Raw genomic sequence first — 19,202 nt, 5'->3', positions numbered from 1 at the left:
GTAATGTGAGAAGTGTTGTATGCCATTATAACTGATAATCACAGGTCTGTGAACATCCAAAATCTATTTCTGAAGAATGAAGCAGACAAACACAATTTTGCAACTTAATTTGGGAGTACTACCCCTATTTACAACACAGTTCTATGAGTCAAGTATAAATTAAATTCAAAGCACTTTGCATGCAATTTTCAATAATCATGCAAAAACAAACACACACACACACACACACACACACACACACACACACACACACAGTGTAAATAACACTATTTACAAACCAAAACTGTAATTATGTGTAGATTACATACAACGAGCAATTACACATACCACATAATCATTATGTATCCTACACAATTCTTATACATGCATATTTTGCATTCTGTTCATTATGTAGGTACGAAGGTTACTCTTAAATGAAATTTCTTCTATTTTATTACAAAACACAATTAATCCCATAGTGCAGTTGTCCAATGCAATGGACAGCTGTTAATCACACTTCTTTGGCATTTTTAATCAGTTCCGAAGCTGCAAATGCACACAGTCCACTCCAGTTGATGCTTCCAACTGGCACTGTGCCCTGTGTGCCTTTGCAGCATCAGGACTAATTAAAAATGAAAACGATGTGACATTAATTGCTGTTTGTTGCAATGGAAAACAGCACAACAGGTTTAAGTTGCATTTGTTATAAACAGCGAATGTGCAATTTCACACCTACAGCAAATATCTCCTGAAAAAAAAAAGAGCTGTGGCCCAATCTGACAACTGAATATGAGCCCGCTCTCTTAAAAGTTTCCACTATGCAACTTTGTGACGATTCAATTCTTGCATATGATGATTTTGTGCTTCACTGGAATTGGTCCAGAAATTTAATGCTGGATCAACTGGTTATCAGTTATCAAATACTAAATATTTTGTGAAATCTAATGTTTGCAAAATAAATGTTTGCTGTACATATAGTACAAATGAAAGAAAGGCTATTTCCCAAGTCAAGAAAAGACATTGCAAAGAATAATAATTTCAAATATGATGAGCAATAAGCGTTTCAGGAAAGGTTTATATATAACAGACCACTATTTGAAGAATTCAGTAACTGAATTTGCAGGTCACCCAGTAGTTAGTGCACCTTGGCATAAGACCTTACATCATCAACAGCCAAGTAGACCCAGTAAAGCCAAAAAGACATTCAACCAACACCACATAATCACAATGCCACATCAATACTCATGTTAGTTATTTACATACTCTGTTAGTTGCAGTTACAGAACTCCACCTTATGAAGCTATCCACACAAAAAAACATTAATAAATACAAAAAGAGGGAAATGTGTCAAAAAGTGACAAAGCAGTAAGCACGAGAACTGTGCAAGAGGACTTACCGTACGGTGGGATAGGGGGTAGAACGGCGACAGCGTGCGGGAATGGGGGCCGAGGCCGGAGCTTGCTAGTGGTAGTAGGGGAGTAGGCTACTGCAAAGACAGACAGATGACAGACAGGTGGTAGGTGGGCAGGCCCATGCTGCATAGCCAAGCAGATCACTGTCTACACCCACAACTTGTTCATTGCCACATTTCAGTTAAGGCCCCATGAAAAGAAATCCAGTAGGTACAGAGGCATATCAGAATAGCTCTATTTATGACAACAAAAACGGCAAGCATAAAAAAATTTATTTTATCTCACTACCTTTCTTACATTTTTATACTAATAGAACAGTTTAACTGAGATTCTGAGTCAGTTAAACACAGATAACAGCAATTGAAACGTAAAATTTTACTCTAAAATCAACTTCATATCTTTAGCTCATGACAGAACACATGTACCAAGGTCTCACTCAGTAGAATCTGAAAGTCACAATCCTCAGAAATTATTGATTACAATACTTCCCTGAAGCTCATTGACATTATCGTGTTTCAATGTTGACGCAGTTACTGTCCAACTAGAAAATAAAACAGGGTCAAAGTTGAAGGGAAGTTCAGTAGCATGTGATGAGAGGCACTACAGAATTATGCTGTTGAAGAAAGATTTGAGTTAATGTCTTGACAATGAAAAGGTCCCTAGTGATAGAGCACATAAAAGTTTTGGTTTGGGAACATTATTGGTTGTGTCCTTTTCAAAGGAACCATACTGTTATTTACCTCCTAAAACACTTCAATCTGGATGGCTGAATGAAGAGTTCAACCTCTATCCTGAATGTGAGACCAGTGTGTTACAACTGTGTCAGCTTGCTTGGTATTTCTGCTGCTGATTCCCCTCTTGCAGCTTCAGAATTACCTTCTGTTTCTCTCCCCTCTATATAACACTTTCATTTTAAAACATTTCATATTGTCTTATAACACTTATTGGTGAATTCTATTCCTGCAACAAACTTCAAATGAAAGTGGAAAACAAAGGCCAAAGCATATAAATTTTACACTGCCCTTCAAAATTTAGGGCATGAAACAATTGTTTACTTTCATTTTAAGGTATGCAGTAGTTTTCTCTACTAACTTATCCATTTAAATGCACGGCAATGAAATGTGTCAATGGAAAACTGAGGCGGACTTACGCCACTACACGTAAATTTCCCAGATCATGCTTGTACTGGTGACAAAAAGAATATCTAAGATGTGGGCTTGGTAGAAGGTGGAATTATCCATTATGGTTGTAATTTTTGAATAGAAATAAGTTTTAAGTGAAATTTGTAATACATCCAGGCAGTTACCAAGAGTGAGTGTCCCCCTTCTCTCTCAAGTAATTTTATGACAAACAGACAATTATTGTGACAGCTGGTTGGCTATGACACAACTAGGGAATTGCATGAAACAACTTACAGCTTTGAAGCAACATACTTTAAAAAAACTTGTGCATTAAATTCTTTATTGGTTGCAATACACATTCATCGTAAGGCAGTAATGAGCTTAAGTAGAAAAACCACTCCATTTTGAAAGAATCCGTGATAAACATTTAAAAAACACAGCTGTGTTTCAGTACAGTTGCAGTTTTATTTCACAGAAAGGAAACTGCAAAAAATCAATCATGCTATGGTCAACTATGGGTTTACTGATGGATAAATCCAAGATTAATTTTTAGAAGTAATTCTTCAGAAAATGTTGTATTTACTTCTAGGTATCTAGAAGGGTGGGGCAGTTATCAGATTCTGTTCAATGGTTATGGATGATTCAACAGTGCAGCCAGCCTAAGATGACCCATAAACCTTTCAAGAATCTTTAACTGTCTCAGACACGGATCAACACATGCCAACATTTAGAGTTCACTTCAGTGAAACAACAATCTACGACATCACAAGAAAGAAGTTTGCATATCTTTATAAGGAGGTTTGCATATCTCTATAAGGAGGCTCACATATCACCCTATAAACTAATTCAATCATTAACATCCCAGTATCCTGACATTTCAGAGAGCACATCAGACTCCATATTTCCTTGATAGTTTAGGATATAAGATTCCTTAGAAAAATAGCACAGATACACAACAATCCAGATGATTAAAAGTCCAAAGTCTACATTTACTTTGAAATCATCAGTTGATCCTGAACCATTACACTAAATATTTGATAAATGGCACGTTATTAACCAACTGGATTTCTTCTCTTTATTGAGTAAATGAACTACACAAAATTACTGAAGACTTCTCTATCTAGAAACTGAAGCAGTAAATTTTCCTTGATAACAGAATTACGTGTAGGAAAACAAAGACACAACAAAAATGTTGCAACACACATATAACATATATCATGCTTCATTTACATTAAACTACTTTTCCCCATGAAGTAAGACAGAAGAAACTAAATAAAAACAACATAACAACAATACTATCAAGTCATCACAAGAAGCAGGAAGTAAACACAGCTATAAAAATATTTTATCTGTATATTATAATTTTTTCTATAGTTATGAGATGATAAAATACTCATGTAAGAAACAAAACTCTTGATAACTCCTAAATGTCTCAATAAACTCTGGTATCAATACTGACAGACTCTTCTAAGTTGTATTAAACAGAAAGAAGTTTCCCCTCGTGCAGCAGCAATCTAATAGGTTATGACTTTCAGCAAACTGTTCACGTAGCCCCATTCCTCAACTCTTATTAAAGTTGAGGCAGTAAAAATAATCCATCTGAAAATCAGTAGTTCCAAAAGGAATGAAGAACAGATTAAGGTTTATCATCCTGCAAGTTAGATTATCTGAGACAGAGCAGAAGTTAATATTCAACAAGGAAGGGTAAGGAAATTGGTCAGGTCCTTTTCTAAGGGTTTTCTAAGGACATTTAAATGGCCAGCCAAGGATTTCAACACTCCTCTGCCTGAATGTGATACGGATATCTTAACCACTCTGGCACCTAACTCCGTCATTGGGGTTCTGGTATTATGGAATATAAACAAAGCACAATGTTACAGGTCTTCAGCATACAATTATAATCCTACTGAATGAGAAGAATGACTATTTCCACGTCCAAGCAAGAGGAGAAATAAACAAAAAGGATGGAGATTAAGTTTTGATATTTGGATCAATGCACCTGTTAAAAGAAATGAAAAGATTATCGTCACTTAACTGTATCTTTTTCCACCTTCTTGAAGTTAACCTCATGTGACTGTAGACAACTCCACTCCTCAGTACATTTCAAAGCCAACTACAAATAGTAGTGTGCTCTGGCAATTCCAATCCTTTCCATTGGTAAAAAGATCTAACCCTTCACAAACAAGAAAACTGCAGTGAATATACACAAATACAAACCCAGACTCCCCATTCTGTTTATTTCTCACTATTATCCTAGAAGAATGGTACACAACTAGAGTTATCATTCCAACTCATATATAATGACTCCACTAAATAAGGAATGGACTAAAAATTCCCCAGATGGGAATCTGCTCTACAAAATATGCTTGATTCCTGCCATTTAACTGCCTTCATTTTCACTACTTGGGCTCGCTATTGTCTACCTTCCTTGCAAGCCTGTCTGCCTCTTCCCTGCTATCATTCTGCATTATATTTTTCTCTGTAATATTTATTTTTCATTCCTTTTTGTAACAAGCTTGTCCTCCCCCCCCCCCCCCCCTGCCCCCCTTTCCATCCATTTGACTGTTTTTCTCCTTTCTTTATTTCTTCTCTCTTTCACTGTTGGTGTTATTTTGGTATTAATTACATCGTGTTTATGATCTGCTGTGCTCATAGCTCTGCACTAATGAGTGCCTCTTGTCCCAAGTTTAACTTCTAAGTTCCCAAATCTTATTTGTGGCTAAATTTTCAATGCTGGTTTATCTCTTCTCCTGTTTTGTTTTGATACAGGATCCTGACTGCCTTTAATTACTTGGTAATTAATGGGAACATTTTGTTATCTTTTTTCTCACCAGATGAAATCTCCTCCCACCCCTCCCTCCTGCTTCTGATAGCTAGTGTTTATAGGTATTTCAAATTATCCCTGATCTACTTCTTCTAGGAGAAGGAAATATTTTCTCTGTATATGACTGCAGGTTTTTCTACACTTACATAACCCACTGTAGAAGTCCTTGACTTTGAACTCCTGATTACTCTTAAGATCCATAGGTACAATTTCCATAAACAAAGCAGCTTTCAAACAAAAGTATTTTTTCAGACAAAAAATATCATGATGAGAAATAAGAAGAAAGTAAGAGTAGTATGTACAGCAACTCAAGGAGATGAAGGAATACTTTAAAGAGTTACTAAATAGCAATGGAAGCATGGATGAAGAAAATGAGAACCCTCATGATGTCGAGATGGATCTAACCTGGATAGAAGTAGAGAAAATGATGAACACCATATAAAAGAGGAATTGCTCGATAAGCAAACAAATATATGCCACAACTTGAAATTAACGCTTCAAGTGAAATCCCTCTCCTGTCTCATGACATGTGCCTTACACCATGAATCAAGAAAACATTACATGGTTAAAATGTTCTGAAAAACCTTTTGAACAACACCTAAGAAAAGGTATAAAGCCATCTATTTGATGCTAAATGCATGAGCAACATCACTGACAACAAAAAGATCAGAACACTTTTGGTGGCTTGCAGATCTCTGGGTCCATGTCATAGTGAGGTGGAGGCACAGTATGAGGACAACAGGTGTGTGTGTGTGTGTGTGTGTGTGTGTGTGTGTGTGTTTTTTTTGAGAGAGAGAGAGAGAGAGAGAGAGAGAGAGAGAGAGAGGGGGGGGGGGGGGGTTGAAGCATTTACTGTGTTCAAGATGCTTTCATCACATTTCTTTATAGAATTTATGCAATCTCTGACCCTGTCTGGAGTAGCTGAGACACTATTAACCTAATATATATGTATAACACTACAATATTCATTAACTAATGTAAGAATACAAATACAGATTATCTAGAATAAAAAACATATAGCATTCCCATGCATAAGCAATGCACATGTTTGCCAATACAGTGAATTGTATTTCATTCATGGTTGCCTGTGCTAAATGCCATAAAACCCAGTCTCACGGCCTACTGACAATGAAAGTCTACTGCAGAATTCTTCATCAGTAATAGCTTCCAGCAACTTTAGTTGCCTACGCATGCTACCGCACGAGGGAAACCGAAGACCCACATTTCCAGGCACTCATTTATGGCGTTATCAAGAGTCAGTCTGTTATATGCCCAGAGCCCCTTACCCTGCTGCATTGCCGAATGTCGCCGGACCTGGGAGGGAGGGGAAGAGCTTCCTCCTACCTCCACAGAACTGTTGGAGAAGGAGTCCATCTGCGTGGAGTGACCAGAGTCGCTTGATGTCACTGAACCTAACACAACATCAGGCCCATATCAGATCGGGTTCAAATTGCCAATTTATTTTCCATTTAATAACAAAAATATGTATGTGTAGTGTATGTGTGTTTCTTTTTGTAAATTATTGTGGAGTGATGTCTATTAAAAAAGTATTAACAAATCTTTATACACCAAAACGAAAATTTACTGTAAAATTACAAGGAGACAATATGGCTGACCAGTACGGCCAGCACTACCTTCAGGAGGCAACATTGAAGCACTACTGATAGAAACATTAAAAGCAGAAAAAAATCTATTCCTACTGTCAGGGGGGAAAATGGGGATAGGACTCAAAAACTTGGGTAGTACGGGTAGACCACTCAAACCCAAGGATGATAGGGAACCACGTGAGAGAAGGAGGAGGAGGAGGAGGAGGAGGAGGAGAGAACAATTAATAGGGAAGAATCAGAGAAAGGAGTAGATCAAAGATTGTTAAGCAATGTGCCAACTTCAGTCCAGAGGTGATACGAGGACAAAGTGAAAGTAACAATGAATTGAGAGGGAATAAATGACAAGTGGAATGAATAGACCAATTATTAACTAAGAGGAAAGTAGATAAGGAGATGGGAAAAATTATCATCCTCTCTTCATCTCTAACTCTACCCCCTCTCCTTTTTCTGTTTTCCCCAGTTCATTTCAGATTTTCTTTTTCTTCTTATTTGCACTACTCATCCCACTGCTCATTATTATTCTTATCAATCCTTTCTTACTTGTCACTCTGCTCCTCTATCATCTCTGGACTGAAGCTAGCTTAGTGATTACCAATATATTGTCTTTGGTCTTTCTTTCTCACATATCTCCCCTTTCATCTTTGTCTCTCTTCATTCTCACAATAGGTGGACACCCCTTATTCTGGGTTATAAGTGATGTGGCCCTCCTACCTCTGATGGAGAAACTAACAGTGCTAAAAGATAGAAACAGATATTTCCTAGTTTTCATTATGACTATCAGCAACACTGACAGTTTACCACCTGAAGGTACGAACTGGACACCCATATACTGTCCTCATATTAACTGATTTGCAAAACAAAAGTTTTAATTGATACTTCGATTTGCTACATTCATTTAACTTCCTATTACTTGCATTTAATGTGCATTATCTGAAACAATTAATTTGCTAGCTCAGTTTACCAAATCACAATTTGAGATTTCTCTTTACCATGGTCTCCTGCTATGAAAATGTACTTCCATGTATTGATATGCAAGACCTTGTTTGTGTGAAATTTTGTATTGGATCCTGTTCAAGTATGGGCATGTGCAAAACTACTGAAATACCAAGAATGTTTTATACACTGCTTCAGTATTCTCTCTAGCAATCATTGTAATTTATGATTACTCCATCTGCCTATGGAATTCATTTCATAATGAATTTTGAAGAAAATCGGTTGTGTAATTAGGACAGAGCACAAGAATTCGATCTGTACACCATGTAATTTGTATGTATCCCAAGATTTATGATGTATGTATACACAAAAATAATCACAACAAAATTTCACTGCAAAAATTTGGAAAAAACACATAAAACATCAACTACATAAAAGGTATGTACAAAATATTATTGATGTTTCTGGTAACCAACATCATCTTTGTGAGAAATAAAATTAACTTACTCATGGTACTGTGGGAACTGGATGCTGTACACAATAGGTGTAATCTGCCTTGTGCTATTAATACTCATTCTACCGGGTAACGATGTGTTGTGGCACATAAAAATAAAAAAAAATAAAAAAATAATAATAATAATATTAAAAAAGCTTGCAAGAGTGGCTGCAGTTTTACATTAAGAATGTAAATGGTAAGTTTTTGCTGTAGCAATTATACAACCCATATGACTAAAATAACTTTTGTATCCAAATGTTACATCCATTCATGCTCTTTCTCTGACCTCTTTGTCAGTTGTGGTTTCTCTTTACGAATGCAAGGACCATTTAGTAACTACTACTGCGCATTGTGCAGGAATATTCAAGTATTATGTTTTGCAATATTTTATAACAAGCAAATAACTACTAGTAACCCCCCCCCCCCCCCCCAAGCCCACACACACACACACACACACACACACACACAAAGCTACAACTATGAATCGTGGCCTTTGTGTGTCTACCAAATGAGATCTTATTTCACAGTTCATAAGTGACAGAGAAATTAATTTCAGTGTCACTTCATTATTCTCAACATGAGAGATGTCTCTAGTACATTGTGAAGTATCTTAAAAATTACAAAGCTGGTAATACAATCCAGTGAGGTAACTGCAGTAAACACTAACAAATACAAACCCCATTAATTTTCACTATTTTTATATTACTGTAAAAAAAGTAGTAAGATAATGCCACTTTACACATAACGGCAAAATGTTTTTCTCAACAGTTCTGCACCATGATTTTTACTAATGTGCGTGTGAATATGTGGAGAGGAGGGTTGGGGGAGGAACTGACCGATTTCCTCACAACTCTGCAATGGCACTAACACACTAACATCTGATTGTCTGAAGAGAGAGAGAGAGAGAGAGAGAGAGAGAGAGAGAGAGAGAGAGAGAGAGAGAGAGGGGGGGGGGGGGGGAAGAGGATATCTGGGCAAGGGACCTGGGAAATATCTCATTGTTAATCAGCCAGCCATCAACCAATGAAGGTAAACCAAATACCCCAACAACATGTCAAAACCTGGCTGCTTAACTCTTAAAAATTACAAAAACCAATACCTCAGCACAAAAACATGATAATGAAACTGAATAATCAGCATGACAACAGTGTGCTGTGGGGAGGGTAAGTACAAACAATAACTACTATATTAAAAATGTGGGATATAGGATACAGCAATGCAAAGACTTATCATTCGAGTATACTGACTAATCCAAGTCGAAATGAATTATTAAAAGGTTTCAGATGGAAATTAATTAGATTCAGCTTTCCCAACTCAGCATCCCTGACTTAGCAAGACTGAGTGAGTTCTACAAATTACCCACACAGATCAAGAAACAATTGTTAAGACCTGTCAAGTCAGTGAAATGCATCACTAAACAGATGAGAAGACTACAGCATTGCATTTTCCCAGTCTGAAAATATGATTACCACCTAAACTTTACAGTTGGCAATAATGTTTATATTCACAGTCATCACCAAGCACTGTCACACAAAAATAAACAACAAATTTCTAACATTACTGAGATTACATGGTCTCTGAACCAGATGAACCTCCAGAACCTGTGAACACTGGAAATGCTACAATTATCCTCCACCAATTTTGTAAAAAGGAAAATGGATAGCGCAGTTGTATGAACAAATTTCAGTCAACTCTTTGCCACACTTCTCAGTCTTACTAAATGTTCTGAAAAATGATTTTTGAGATAACTGTGTCATACCATACAGTTCCCAACATAAGACTTAAATCTTTCACTGAGTGCTTTAGTGGAAACTACAACTGAGTAACCACTAGTGAATCATATAAAATAAACAAGTTGTATGAAGTTTTTTTACATGCCACTTAATAATCTAGCAAGATTGGTAGAAATGATTATTGTTACTGATTATTGTTCTGTAAATCTCATGGTAAAGTCAATAATGGAAAAAAAATTTTCCTCATTTTGGTTGGGACTGAGCAAGTGTTTGCCATTCCAGACCCCAGAAAGAATTTTTGCATTTTACTGAAAAAGCAATGTAGGGAAACAATGTAACACCCTAAGTAACGAGGCTTCAACCATGTTTCTACATAATACCAACACTGCCTCCATCTATTAAAATGTTTATCTAGCAGATAACTATGAGTGTGTGTGTTCCATTGGAAATTTCATCTTCATTTCCTTTACTAAATGGTGGAAGTATACTGTCAATAGAAGGCCTCATAACAATTCAAGTTCATCAATATTCTAAGTAAGCAACTGCTGACATATTATGGTATATAAATCTCAGAATGAACCGCAGAAAGCTTGTCTACATAATGAATAAATATGGTCCAGCTGTAGTGCCTGTACAACCTGTTCCGCTGAGAAGATGTAGCCGTGCAGCTTCGTGTGTGTGTGTGTGTGTGTGTGTGTGTGTGTGTGTGTGTGTGTGTGTACAATTAAGGCATCAACCACACAGTAAGTTGTTACCCTTACACTCTGTCCATTATTCATAAATCAAGCTATAGTAGTGAGTAGGTATCACCTACTTATGAGCACTAGCAAAGTAACATTTAAGGAGAGTACAAAACAAAATTTACTGGGTCAAGATAAATGGCAATTACAGAGGAAGGAGAGAAGCAGCTGTATGACTATGAAGAGTTCCAAAGGCAAAACAATACTAAGCAAAGAAAGAAGGCTGAAAGATGGAAGGAGGTTCACATAGGAGGAACAAACTTGAGGACAATATTATAGAAGGAATATAAAAGTCAGTGAAGATGAGAAAGGAGATATGACACTGCAAGAACAACTTGACAGAGCACTGAAAGATCTCAGTGGAAACAAGGCCTCTGGAGTAGATAACATAATGTCAAAAATATTGAGATCCTTGGGAGAGCCACCCATGACAAAACTATTCCACCTGGTGTGCAAGATAAATGACACAGGCATAATACCTTCTCAATTCAACAAGGATGTAATAATTCCGTTCCAAACAAGGCAGGTGCTCACACGTTTGACTACTTTTAAACCGTCAGTTTAACAAGTCGCGTTTGTAAAATACTGACACAAATTATTTACAGAAGAATGGAAGAAAAGGTAGAAGCAGCAATAAGACAAGATCAGTTTCAATTCCTGAGAAATGCAGGGAAACTCTAGGCAATACTGACCCTGTGTCTTATATGAGAACACACTGGCTGGTTATAATTAAAGTGCAGCTACTCTCACAGGTGCAGTATTGTATGGCAGAGGAACTAGGTAGAGATGGTAAGGCATTAATGCGTAATGATTTACACTGCAAAAATAAATAAATATATAAAAATATACATTTCAATTTCAATTTTGGCCACCAGCTGCAAATCTGGCACTGTGAATCCAAGGGAGAGATATAGAAATGTCTCCATATGGAATGGATTAGGAATGGAACTTGGCCAGAAAAGGTCAAAAAGTGAGAATGGCATAATGTTGATTTTATTTTTAACCATCTCACTTTAAAACACTGTTTTCCACACAGTTGCGCTCTTCCAAAGCAGGAATCACTTGCTGTACAAGGACGTCTCGATAACACACAGATGTCACAGTATATTTGGCAGGCCCTCTTCAAAGAATAATGGACCAACAATAAAGGTGCTTGTGAATCTACACCACACAGTTACATACGGCAAGTGCAGTAACTCTTCGTGCACAACACACAGATTAACAGTACCCTGAATTCGACCATTTTCTCTCTTCACTGCATCCTTTAGAGTAAAATGCGCCCGGTCTCTCCATAGAATATTGCCTGGCCACACAGTCAGCTACAATTCGTGCCAGAAACCAAAGAGCAAGTACAGAATGTTGATAACGTTTCACTTGATGCATTGCCTGCATCTGGTACGGGTACCAGTGAAATAATTTCTATACTGCCAACTGTGGGATGAACAATTCTCGTGACACTGCACGAGCTCTAGCACTACCTGAGCCATGTGCTGCATGGCCAGTTGCAGCAACAGCAATCTTGTCAGTAACTTCCACTGGCACAAGATGCCTTCCTCTTCCAGGTGCCACATCAAGCTCACCCGCGTTTTAAAATTTCATCATCATCATCATCATCATCATCATCATCATCATCATCATCATCTTTAAACTATTTAATGCCATCGGGCCTCTCCTCAGACCTTTCAGTCAGTGATACTATCTCAACGCAGCATTGCTATTGATGTAAAACAGTTTCAGTAACTGTGCACAGTCTCTCTTCTAGATAGCCATACTCTTCACTCGCGTTATGACTCGTCAAATGACAGTGTAGATGTCATTCCATCATAAAACTAGTGTACACCATTAGATTTGTACAACATGGCTACAATTGAGACTAATGTTTTCCAATGTTGATTGGTTCTGCATTAACACGTTAGCATCTCAACCAAGTTTTGGTGCAGTACAATAATTACAGCCACACTGGACCTCAGTGAATATCTGCACTTTAATTGTAACTATCTGGTTGGTTGAAGAACGGCAACAGCACATTTGTACCATTTGTGGATTTTGAGATGCAGAGGAAATTACATCAGAAAATTAGATGTTAGAACTAGTTCACAAGTTTTGCTATTTGGCAAGAAAAATAACAGATGATGCCTGAAGTAGAGAGGATGTTCACAGCAGACTTTCAATAGCAAGAAAAGTGTTTGTGAAAATAATAACAATAATAATAATAATAAACTCATTAGTTCAAGTTAAGTATGTTTTTTTCTGAAGATCTATGTCTGGAGTATAGCCTTGTGCAGAAGTGAAACTTATTGTCTAAGTGGTCCAGACAGGAAGACAACAGCACATTTTGAAATGTGATGTAGGACAATGTTGGCTGGACTGAACACTTTGAAATTGTGAATGCAGCAGGGATGAAATACAGAGAGCAAAAGGTTATTTACAACTTGTGCACGATCCAGACTGCAGTTATGACTCAGAAGACATGGAAGAGAAGTAGTTTTTGAGAAGGGGGTAGACAGGATTGCAGCCTACCCCACATGTTAATCAATCTGTACAGTGTGCAAGCAGTAAAGGAAACCAATGAGAAATTTAGAAAGGAAATTAAAATTCAAAGAGAAGAAATAAAAACTTTGAGGTTTTCAATGACATTTAATTCTGTGAAGAGATGGCAGAGGACTTGGTAGAGCAGCTGAAGAGAAAGGACAGTGTCTTGAAAAAGAGATTACACGATGATCGTCATCAAAAGTAAAACAAGGGTAAAGGAATGTAGCTGAACTAGATCGGACGAATAGTATGGCGTAGCAGTAATTTTGTTTTCTGGCTAGTGCATAAAACTTATGATGGAAATTGAGGAGATGACACTGCTGGCCCCATTTTGTACCCTATACTGGCTATAAGAGTCAACCATTAGGAACCAATCCCTACTGGGCTCAGCTCTAGCAGCTGTAGGCAGTGTAATAGCTTGCAGCTCCCATCACTGTCATCAGATGTCACTGCAAATGCCAATCAAATTTGAAACAGATAACATTAGTTCCTCCAGAGAACCTGCCAACTCCAGCCAGTGCCAGTACAGTGTATGAAAATCCCTACAGTAGTTACCGAGACTGGCCTACACATACAGGAAGAAAAAGGCTATAAGGGACTGTAAACTACAGTATATATGGAAGGAGGATATATTTATAGGTGTATAGGTTCTGGTAATAATAACTGTGTGTGGCTCAATGGCCTGGAACAATTGTTTCAATTGGACATCACTTTCACAACTTGCATTACCGCTTTTATGCAACTGGGGAAAGAGGACTACATTTTAATGTGGAATCCAAAGCACATTCTGTTTCTGGCACTAAATGCTTGGTGAAAAGAGAGTGAAAAGTAAGTGGTCCACCCAGGATTTGATTCCACAACCTTTCAGTTCCCATCCATGCACTTTACCGATACAGCTTTGTTGTTGTCTCGTGTCGTCGTAGCTGTGCTGCTTGGTGGCAGTAATAGTATTTTCACAACAGAGGGGAACTCATATTTCATCACAGTTCCATCACGAAATACTAGTAAATCATACACAAAAACCTTTCTCATCACTCAGTCTACCTATTAGTCACAGTCAGATCAAATCTGTACAGTAGTTCCTAAAATTAAACTGAAAACACAAGCAGAAAGTGCTGCATGGGATTTCAGTTTACATATGTATCGATAGATAGATAGATGAATAAATAAATAGAAGAATATAGGTAGATGAAGACATGAGGCTACCAGGTGATGCAGAGGAAATTATATCAGAAAATTAGATGTTAGAACTAGTTCACAAGTTTTGCTATTTGGCAAGAAAAATAACAGATGATGCCTGTTCACAGCAGACTTTCAATAGCAAGAAAAGTGTTTGTGAAAATAATAATAATAATAATAATAATAATAATAATAATAAACTCATTAGTTCAAGTTTAGTATGTTTTTTCAGAAGATCTATGTCTGGAGTATAGCCTTGTGCAGAAGTGAAACTTATTGTCGAAGTGGTCCAGACAGGAAGACAACAGCACCTTTTGAAATGTGATGCTACAGGAGACTGCTGAAGATTAGATGGGTAGATCAAAAAACTAATGAGGTGGTACTGAATTCAATTGGGGGGGGGGGGGGGCAAAATTATTGTACAATTTAACTAAAAAAAAAGGGGGTCAGTTGATAGGACAGATCCTGAGGCATAAAGGAATAGTCAATTTGGTAATGGAAGGAAGTGTGGTGGATAAAAATCGTAGAGGGAGACCAAGGCATAAACATAAAAAGCAGTGAATTGGATGTAGGTTGCAGTAGTTATTCAGAGATGAAGAGGTTTGCACAGAATAGATTACCATGGAGAGATGCATTAAACCAATCTTCAGATTGAAGACCATGACCACAACAACAATGGCAGCAATCAAATGCAGAAAAGAATCCCTGTACAACACTGTGCATTACATTCCATAAAAATTGTTTATAATGGCCTCAGTGAAGCTGATAACACTAATTTTTAGCTGAACATAGTATTAGGCACCTGCCTTCATGGAGAAAGTAAGTGGGGTTGTTATGCAGAAAATGACATTAATAGACACAAAAATTGTACTAAGGGAAGTATCACAATACGACGCATTTCTCATAAAAGCAGTGAAAATGAAAATATACCAGAGATAGAGCAATTTAGTGTAGTTATTGCTGACATGCATTGAGAACTTCAGGATATTATAGACGTCGATGGTGTAACATGCAAACAATTACCAAGCTTCCAAAAACATTTTATTAAATTTCAGAAATCTGAACACAACATTAAAAATCATCCGCAACATATCACACCTGCTGGGTCACTTTATTTACTGAGTTACTCCTATCACTATAATTTTGTCATCAGATATGATTAAAGTGACAGGTTAATCCTTTGCATTCTGTCATCGTGTGCTCTTATTCAAATCACTGCTGCCCGGGGGACAGCAAGTGTACCACAGAAAATTGTGAGAGTCTCTCTGCGGAAACAATAAGACCACTGACCGACAATCAGACAAAAAGTGTGCTTTCATTCAACTATATTTACGTAACCATTACAATATAAAACTTATCTTTGTGCGATATCTTTTTGAAATTATTCTGAGTTGCCTGCTTCCATAGTCATTTCACTCATATTGCTTACAAATGAATCGCTGTCATCAAAATCCCTGTCAATCTCATTTTCACTTAGACACTGCTCTAAAAGTTCTATACTCTCTTCCTCAGAAAGAACTGTGTCTAAAGAACTAGCCATTTCACACTAACTAACTTGAAGGTAACAATTACAACCTTTCTCTCAACACAACAGCTACAATTCAATACCTAGTTAACAAAGGCTTCCTTAAATAAAAGTACTACGAAGCACTGATGCCTAGTACAGACACAAGAATGGAGCAGGTGAGAGCTATGAAAATTTGTGTCGAATGAGGCTCGGCATTGGAGTGGAAAACAAAATTCATAATGGTGATCACCACCTGTGTCTGGAAAGGGTTAAAGGGGTACAGGTGATAGAAAGGGGCAAAGGTAGGTAGGTAGGTGTGTGTGTGTGTGTGTGTGTGTGTGTGTGTGTGTGTGTGTGCGTGCGTGTGTGTGTGTGTGTGTGTGTGTGTGTGTGTGCGCGCGCGTGCATCTGAGGGTGGGGGGTTGAAAACATCATAACGATGGGAGGGCTGCTGGAGAAGTTTTCAAGGGCATTATGAACGCAAACCAATAAATATTAAATATCTGACTCTCCCTCCCTCTCCTTCCTTGTGATACATTACCTATACAGTTACAATATTCCATGGTCAACACAATACATTCATAATAATTTTTTGTGTGTGTGCATCTGTGTTCTGAGCTGCTCAAAGCAAGGTAATTAATAGATATATGGACAACACATCTTTTCTATTTTTCCCTTTTATTCCCAACACTGTGTACCATGTTGTCCCCCTTCCTGCCGCAATTTTTCTTTCCTTTTCTAATTTGTATTTTCAAATGATTCTGTTGTTTGACATATCTTTTCATTAAGACTGTCTTTTAGTTCATAATTGGCTGTTATGTCTTCCTTTGAAACATCCCTCTCCAGTAAGCAATTGCTCTGTCATTTACTGCAGATGGCACTGACTCTTGGAAAGTTGAAGCTTTCCTGCTGCATTTACAGTGAAGTCTGAAAAGTAGTCAACATTTATTTTCTGATAGTGGCACTTGAACTCTACTGTTTACCAAACTAAAGAGCTGTGTATTACGGATGTAACAGTGGCATAAATGTCTTTTGGCATTTATTTTCTATTAAAGCAGCATCAAACTAATTTTTTACCATACATCTGTCACAGTCCCTCGGGTGACTTGCAAACATATCACTTCTGAACATTTGTTTAGTACCTTTACGAAATTCTTTGACACATGATACTAAAAACAGAACTGAAGTAAGTTTTTAGTATATCTATAAGATGACAACATTATCATGACAACTAATGACCTACGATGGATGAAATGCAACACAAGAAAGTCGTAATATACTAAAATGCCACAACATCCTACGATGAGGATGTGAGGCAACATCAGTCATCATCTTTGGGAGGGTGGCAGGATGCATGACACACCACCATATTTCTGCAATACACTCCAGTGTAGGCTAATGATGACAAAGCAGTAAAAGCAAACAGATTCTTAGTTGCAAATTATTATGGAAAGCACAGGCAGCCAAGGTGTTGGTTATCATATACGTCCATACCAAAGACAGTTTCACATGTAAATCCTCGATGCTCCTTCAGTGACAGCAAACTGAGTCGGTCATTTAAACAACACACAGGATACAAACTATTATTGATATGAAATGTGGCAATTCTTAATCACCTTCCACATCAAAACTTTTTGCCCTTATAAATCAAAAAGCAACCTTGCCCTTTTTTGAAAGATTTATAAGTATTTCTCTTTCACATTGTCAATGCAGTTAGCTTCCATACCTAATGATCTGAACACCCAAATTTGCCCATCATAAACATAATTTCAAGCACTTGTAAAACCTCCCTCCCTCTCTCTCTCTCTCTCTCTCTCTCTCTCACACACACACACACACGCACGCACAGAGAGAGAGAGAGAGAGAGAGAGAGAGAGAGAGAGAGAGAGAGAGAGAGAGCGCGCTGCAAAGAGAGAGAAAATGCCTCAAGATGGTAAAGAGCAAGAGAATTATAGAGAAATTTGTATCCATCAAAGAAGGGGTGTAATAAGGAAAGAAAAATGCAATTGCAATGGAGGAGCAAAAAGAAGTGAGTGGAAAACAAAGAGGTATGACAAGGGGGAGGGGTGGTTGACAGTGGCAACATTGGAGGGTATGCCGAAAAGGCATTCCTTTTGTACACTGAATATGTGAGATGACGTTGGGGTTTGGAGTCCACATGGCATGATCTGTTAAGCAAGTGCTGAAAGCAGCTTGTTTCTGCTGAGCAGCATAAATAAGGAAACTAAAAGTGTACAGCTGCTACATGGCCATCCATGCTTATGTGACATTTTAAGTCACCACAATTCATGGAGTTGAAACAGGAACATTTTCATTGGATGGTTATATATGATTTTGAAGGGGTTTAAGCAGGAATTAGTGACTCAAGATATTGCATTTACTTCTAGGGTCCCCTGCCAGTTTTTGATAGTCTGTTATTGGTTCAAAGAATTGCAACAAGAAACAAAAACTTCTTTATGATAAAACTGTATCTGAGTGTCTGGCAACAGAAATAAAGCCCAGTAGGTAGTAAAAACTGCTCTTTGTCACAAAATGTGTGTGTGTGTGTGTGTGTGTGTGTGTGTGTGTGTGTGTGTGTGTGTGTGTGTGCGCGCGCGTGCACACACAAATTTGAAAGAGTCAAACCTGTATTCAAGCAATTAATTTTATCTAATAACACTTCTCCTAAAAAAAGGTGGAGAGAGCAAGTCTTCACTAAGATGTTTGAGGATATAAATAGGTGCATATCAAAAAGGAATGCTGTAAGCTACTAATCTGTATTGTCACTTATAATGAAAAACTTGCCTCATACCAGAACAGATTTTTTTCCTAATAACAACTCCACCAAAAACGAGAATTTGGCCCAACTGGTGTTATAAATCAATTGTTGTGTTGATTATAAGCAAGTACAAACAAAGGATGTCGAATAGTGGTGGGAAATGCAATGAGTCTGGCTTATACAATAAAATGAAAGTTGTTCTAAATGTACATAAATACTCAGCAAGCCAGTGTTCGGCGTGTGGCGGAGCGTAACCTGTATTACTATTAGTCATTTCCTTTCCTTTTCCACTCGCAAACAGAGCGAGGGAAAAATGACTATCTATATGCCTCCATATGAGAGCTATTTCTTGTATCTTATCTTCATGGTATTTAAGTGCAA

The 19,202-nt window shown here is 37.5% G+C and overlaps 1 protein-coding gene across 11 annotated transcripts in view; it reads right to left on the bottom strand.

Moving 5' to 3' along the window:
- Positions 1-19,202, bottom strand: part of LOC126092365 (rap guanine nucleotide exchange factor 2) — a 318,859-nt gene that overhangs the window by 32,178 nt on the left and 267,479 nt on the right. For 5 of the 11 annotated variants that reach the window (XM_049907913.1, XM_049907949.1, XM_049907956.1 and 2 more), the window contains 2 exons: positions 6,623-6,748; positions 1,376-1,465 (listed from right to left, as the gene is read on the bottom strand). The exons of 2 other annotated variants lie outside the window; for them this stretch is intronic. In XM_049907913.1, coding sequence (XP_049763870.1) covers positions 1,376-1,465; positions 6,623-6,748 — 216 coding nt within the window. The remainder of the gene's footprint in view (positions 1-1,375; positions 1,466-6,622; positions 6,749-19,202) is intronic. 4 more of the 11 variants (XM_049907922.1, XM_049907964.1, XM_049907940.1 and 1 more) reach the window with 2 other exon arrangements.

This window comes from Schistocerca cancellata, chromosome 1, assembly GCF_023864275.1.
Source record: "Schistocerca cancellata isolate TAMUIC-IGC-003103 chromosome 1, iqSchCanc2.1, whole genome shotgun sequence".
Classification (NCBI taxonomy): Eukaryota; Metazoa; Arthropoda; class Insecta; order Orthoptera; family Acrididae; genus Schistocerca; species Schistocerca cancellata.
The sequence above is the reverse complement of the archived record's forward strand: the minus strand, read 5'-3'. Positions and strand labels throughout refer to the sequence as shown.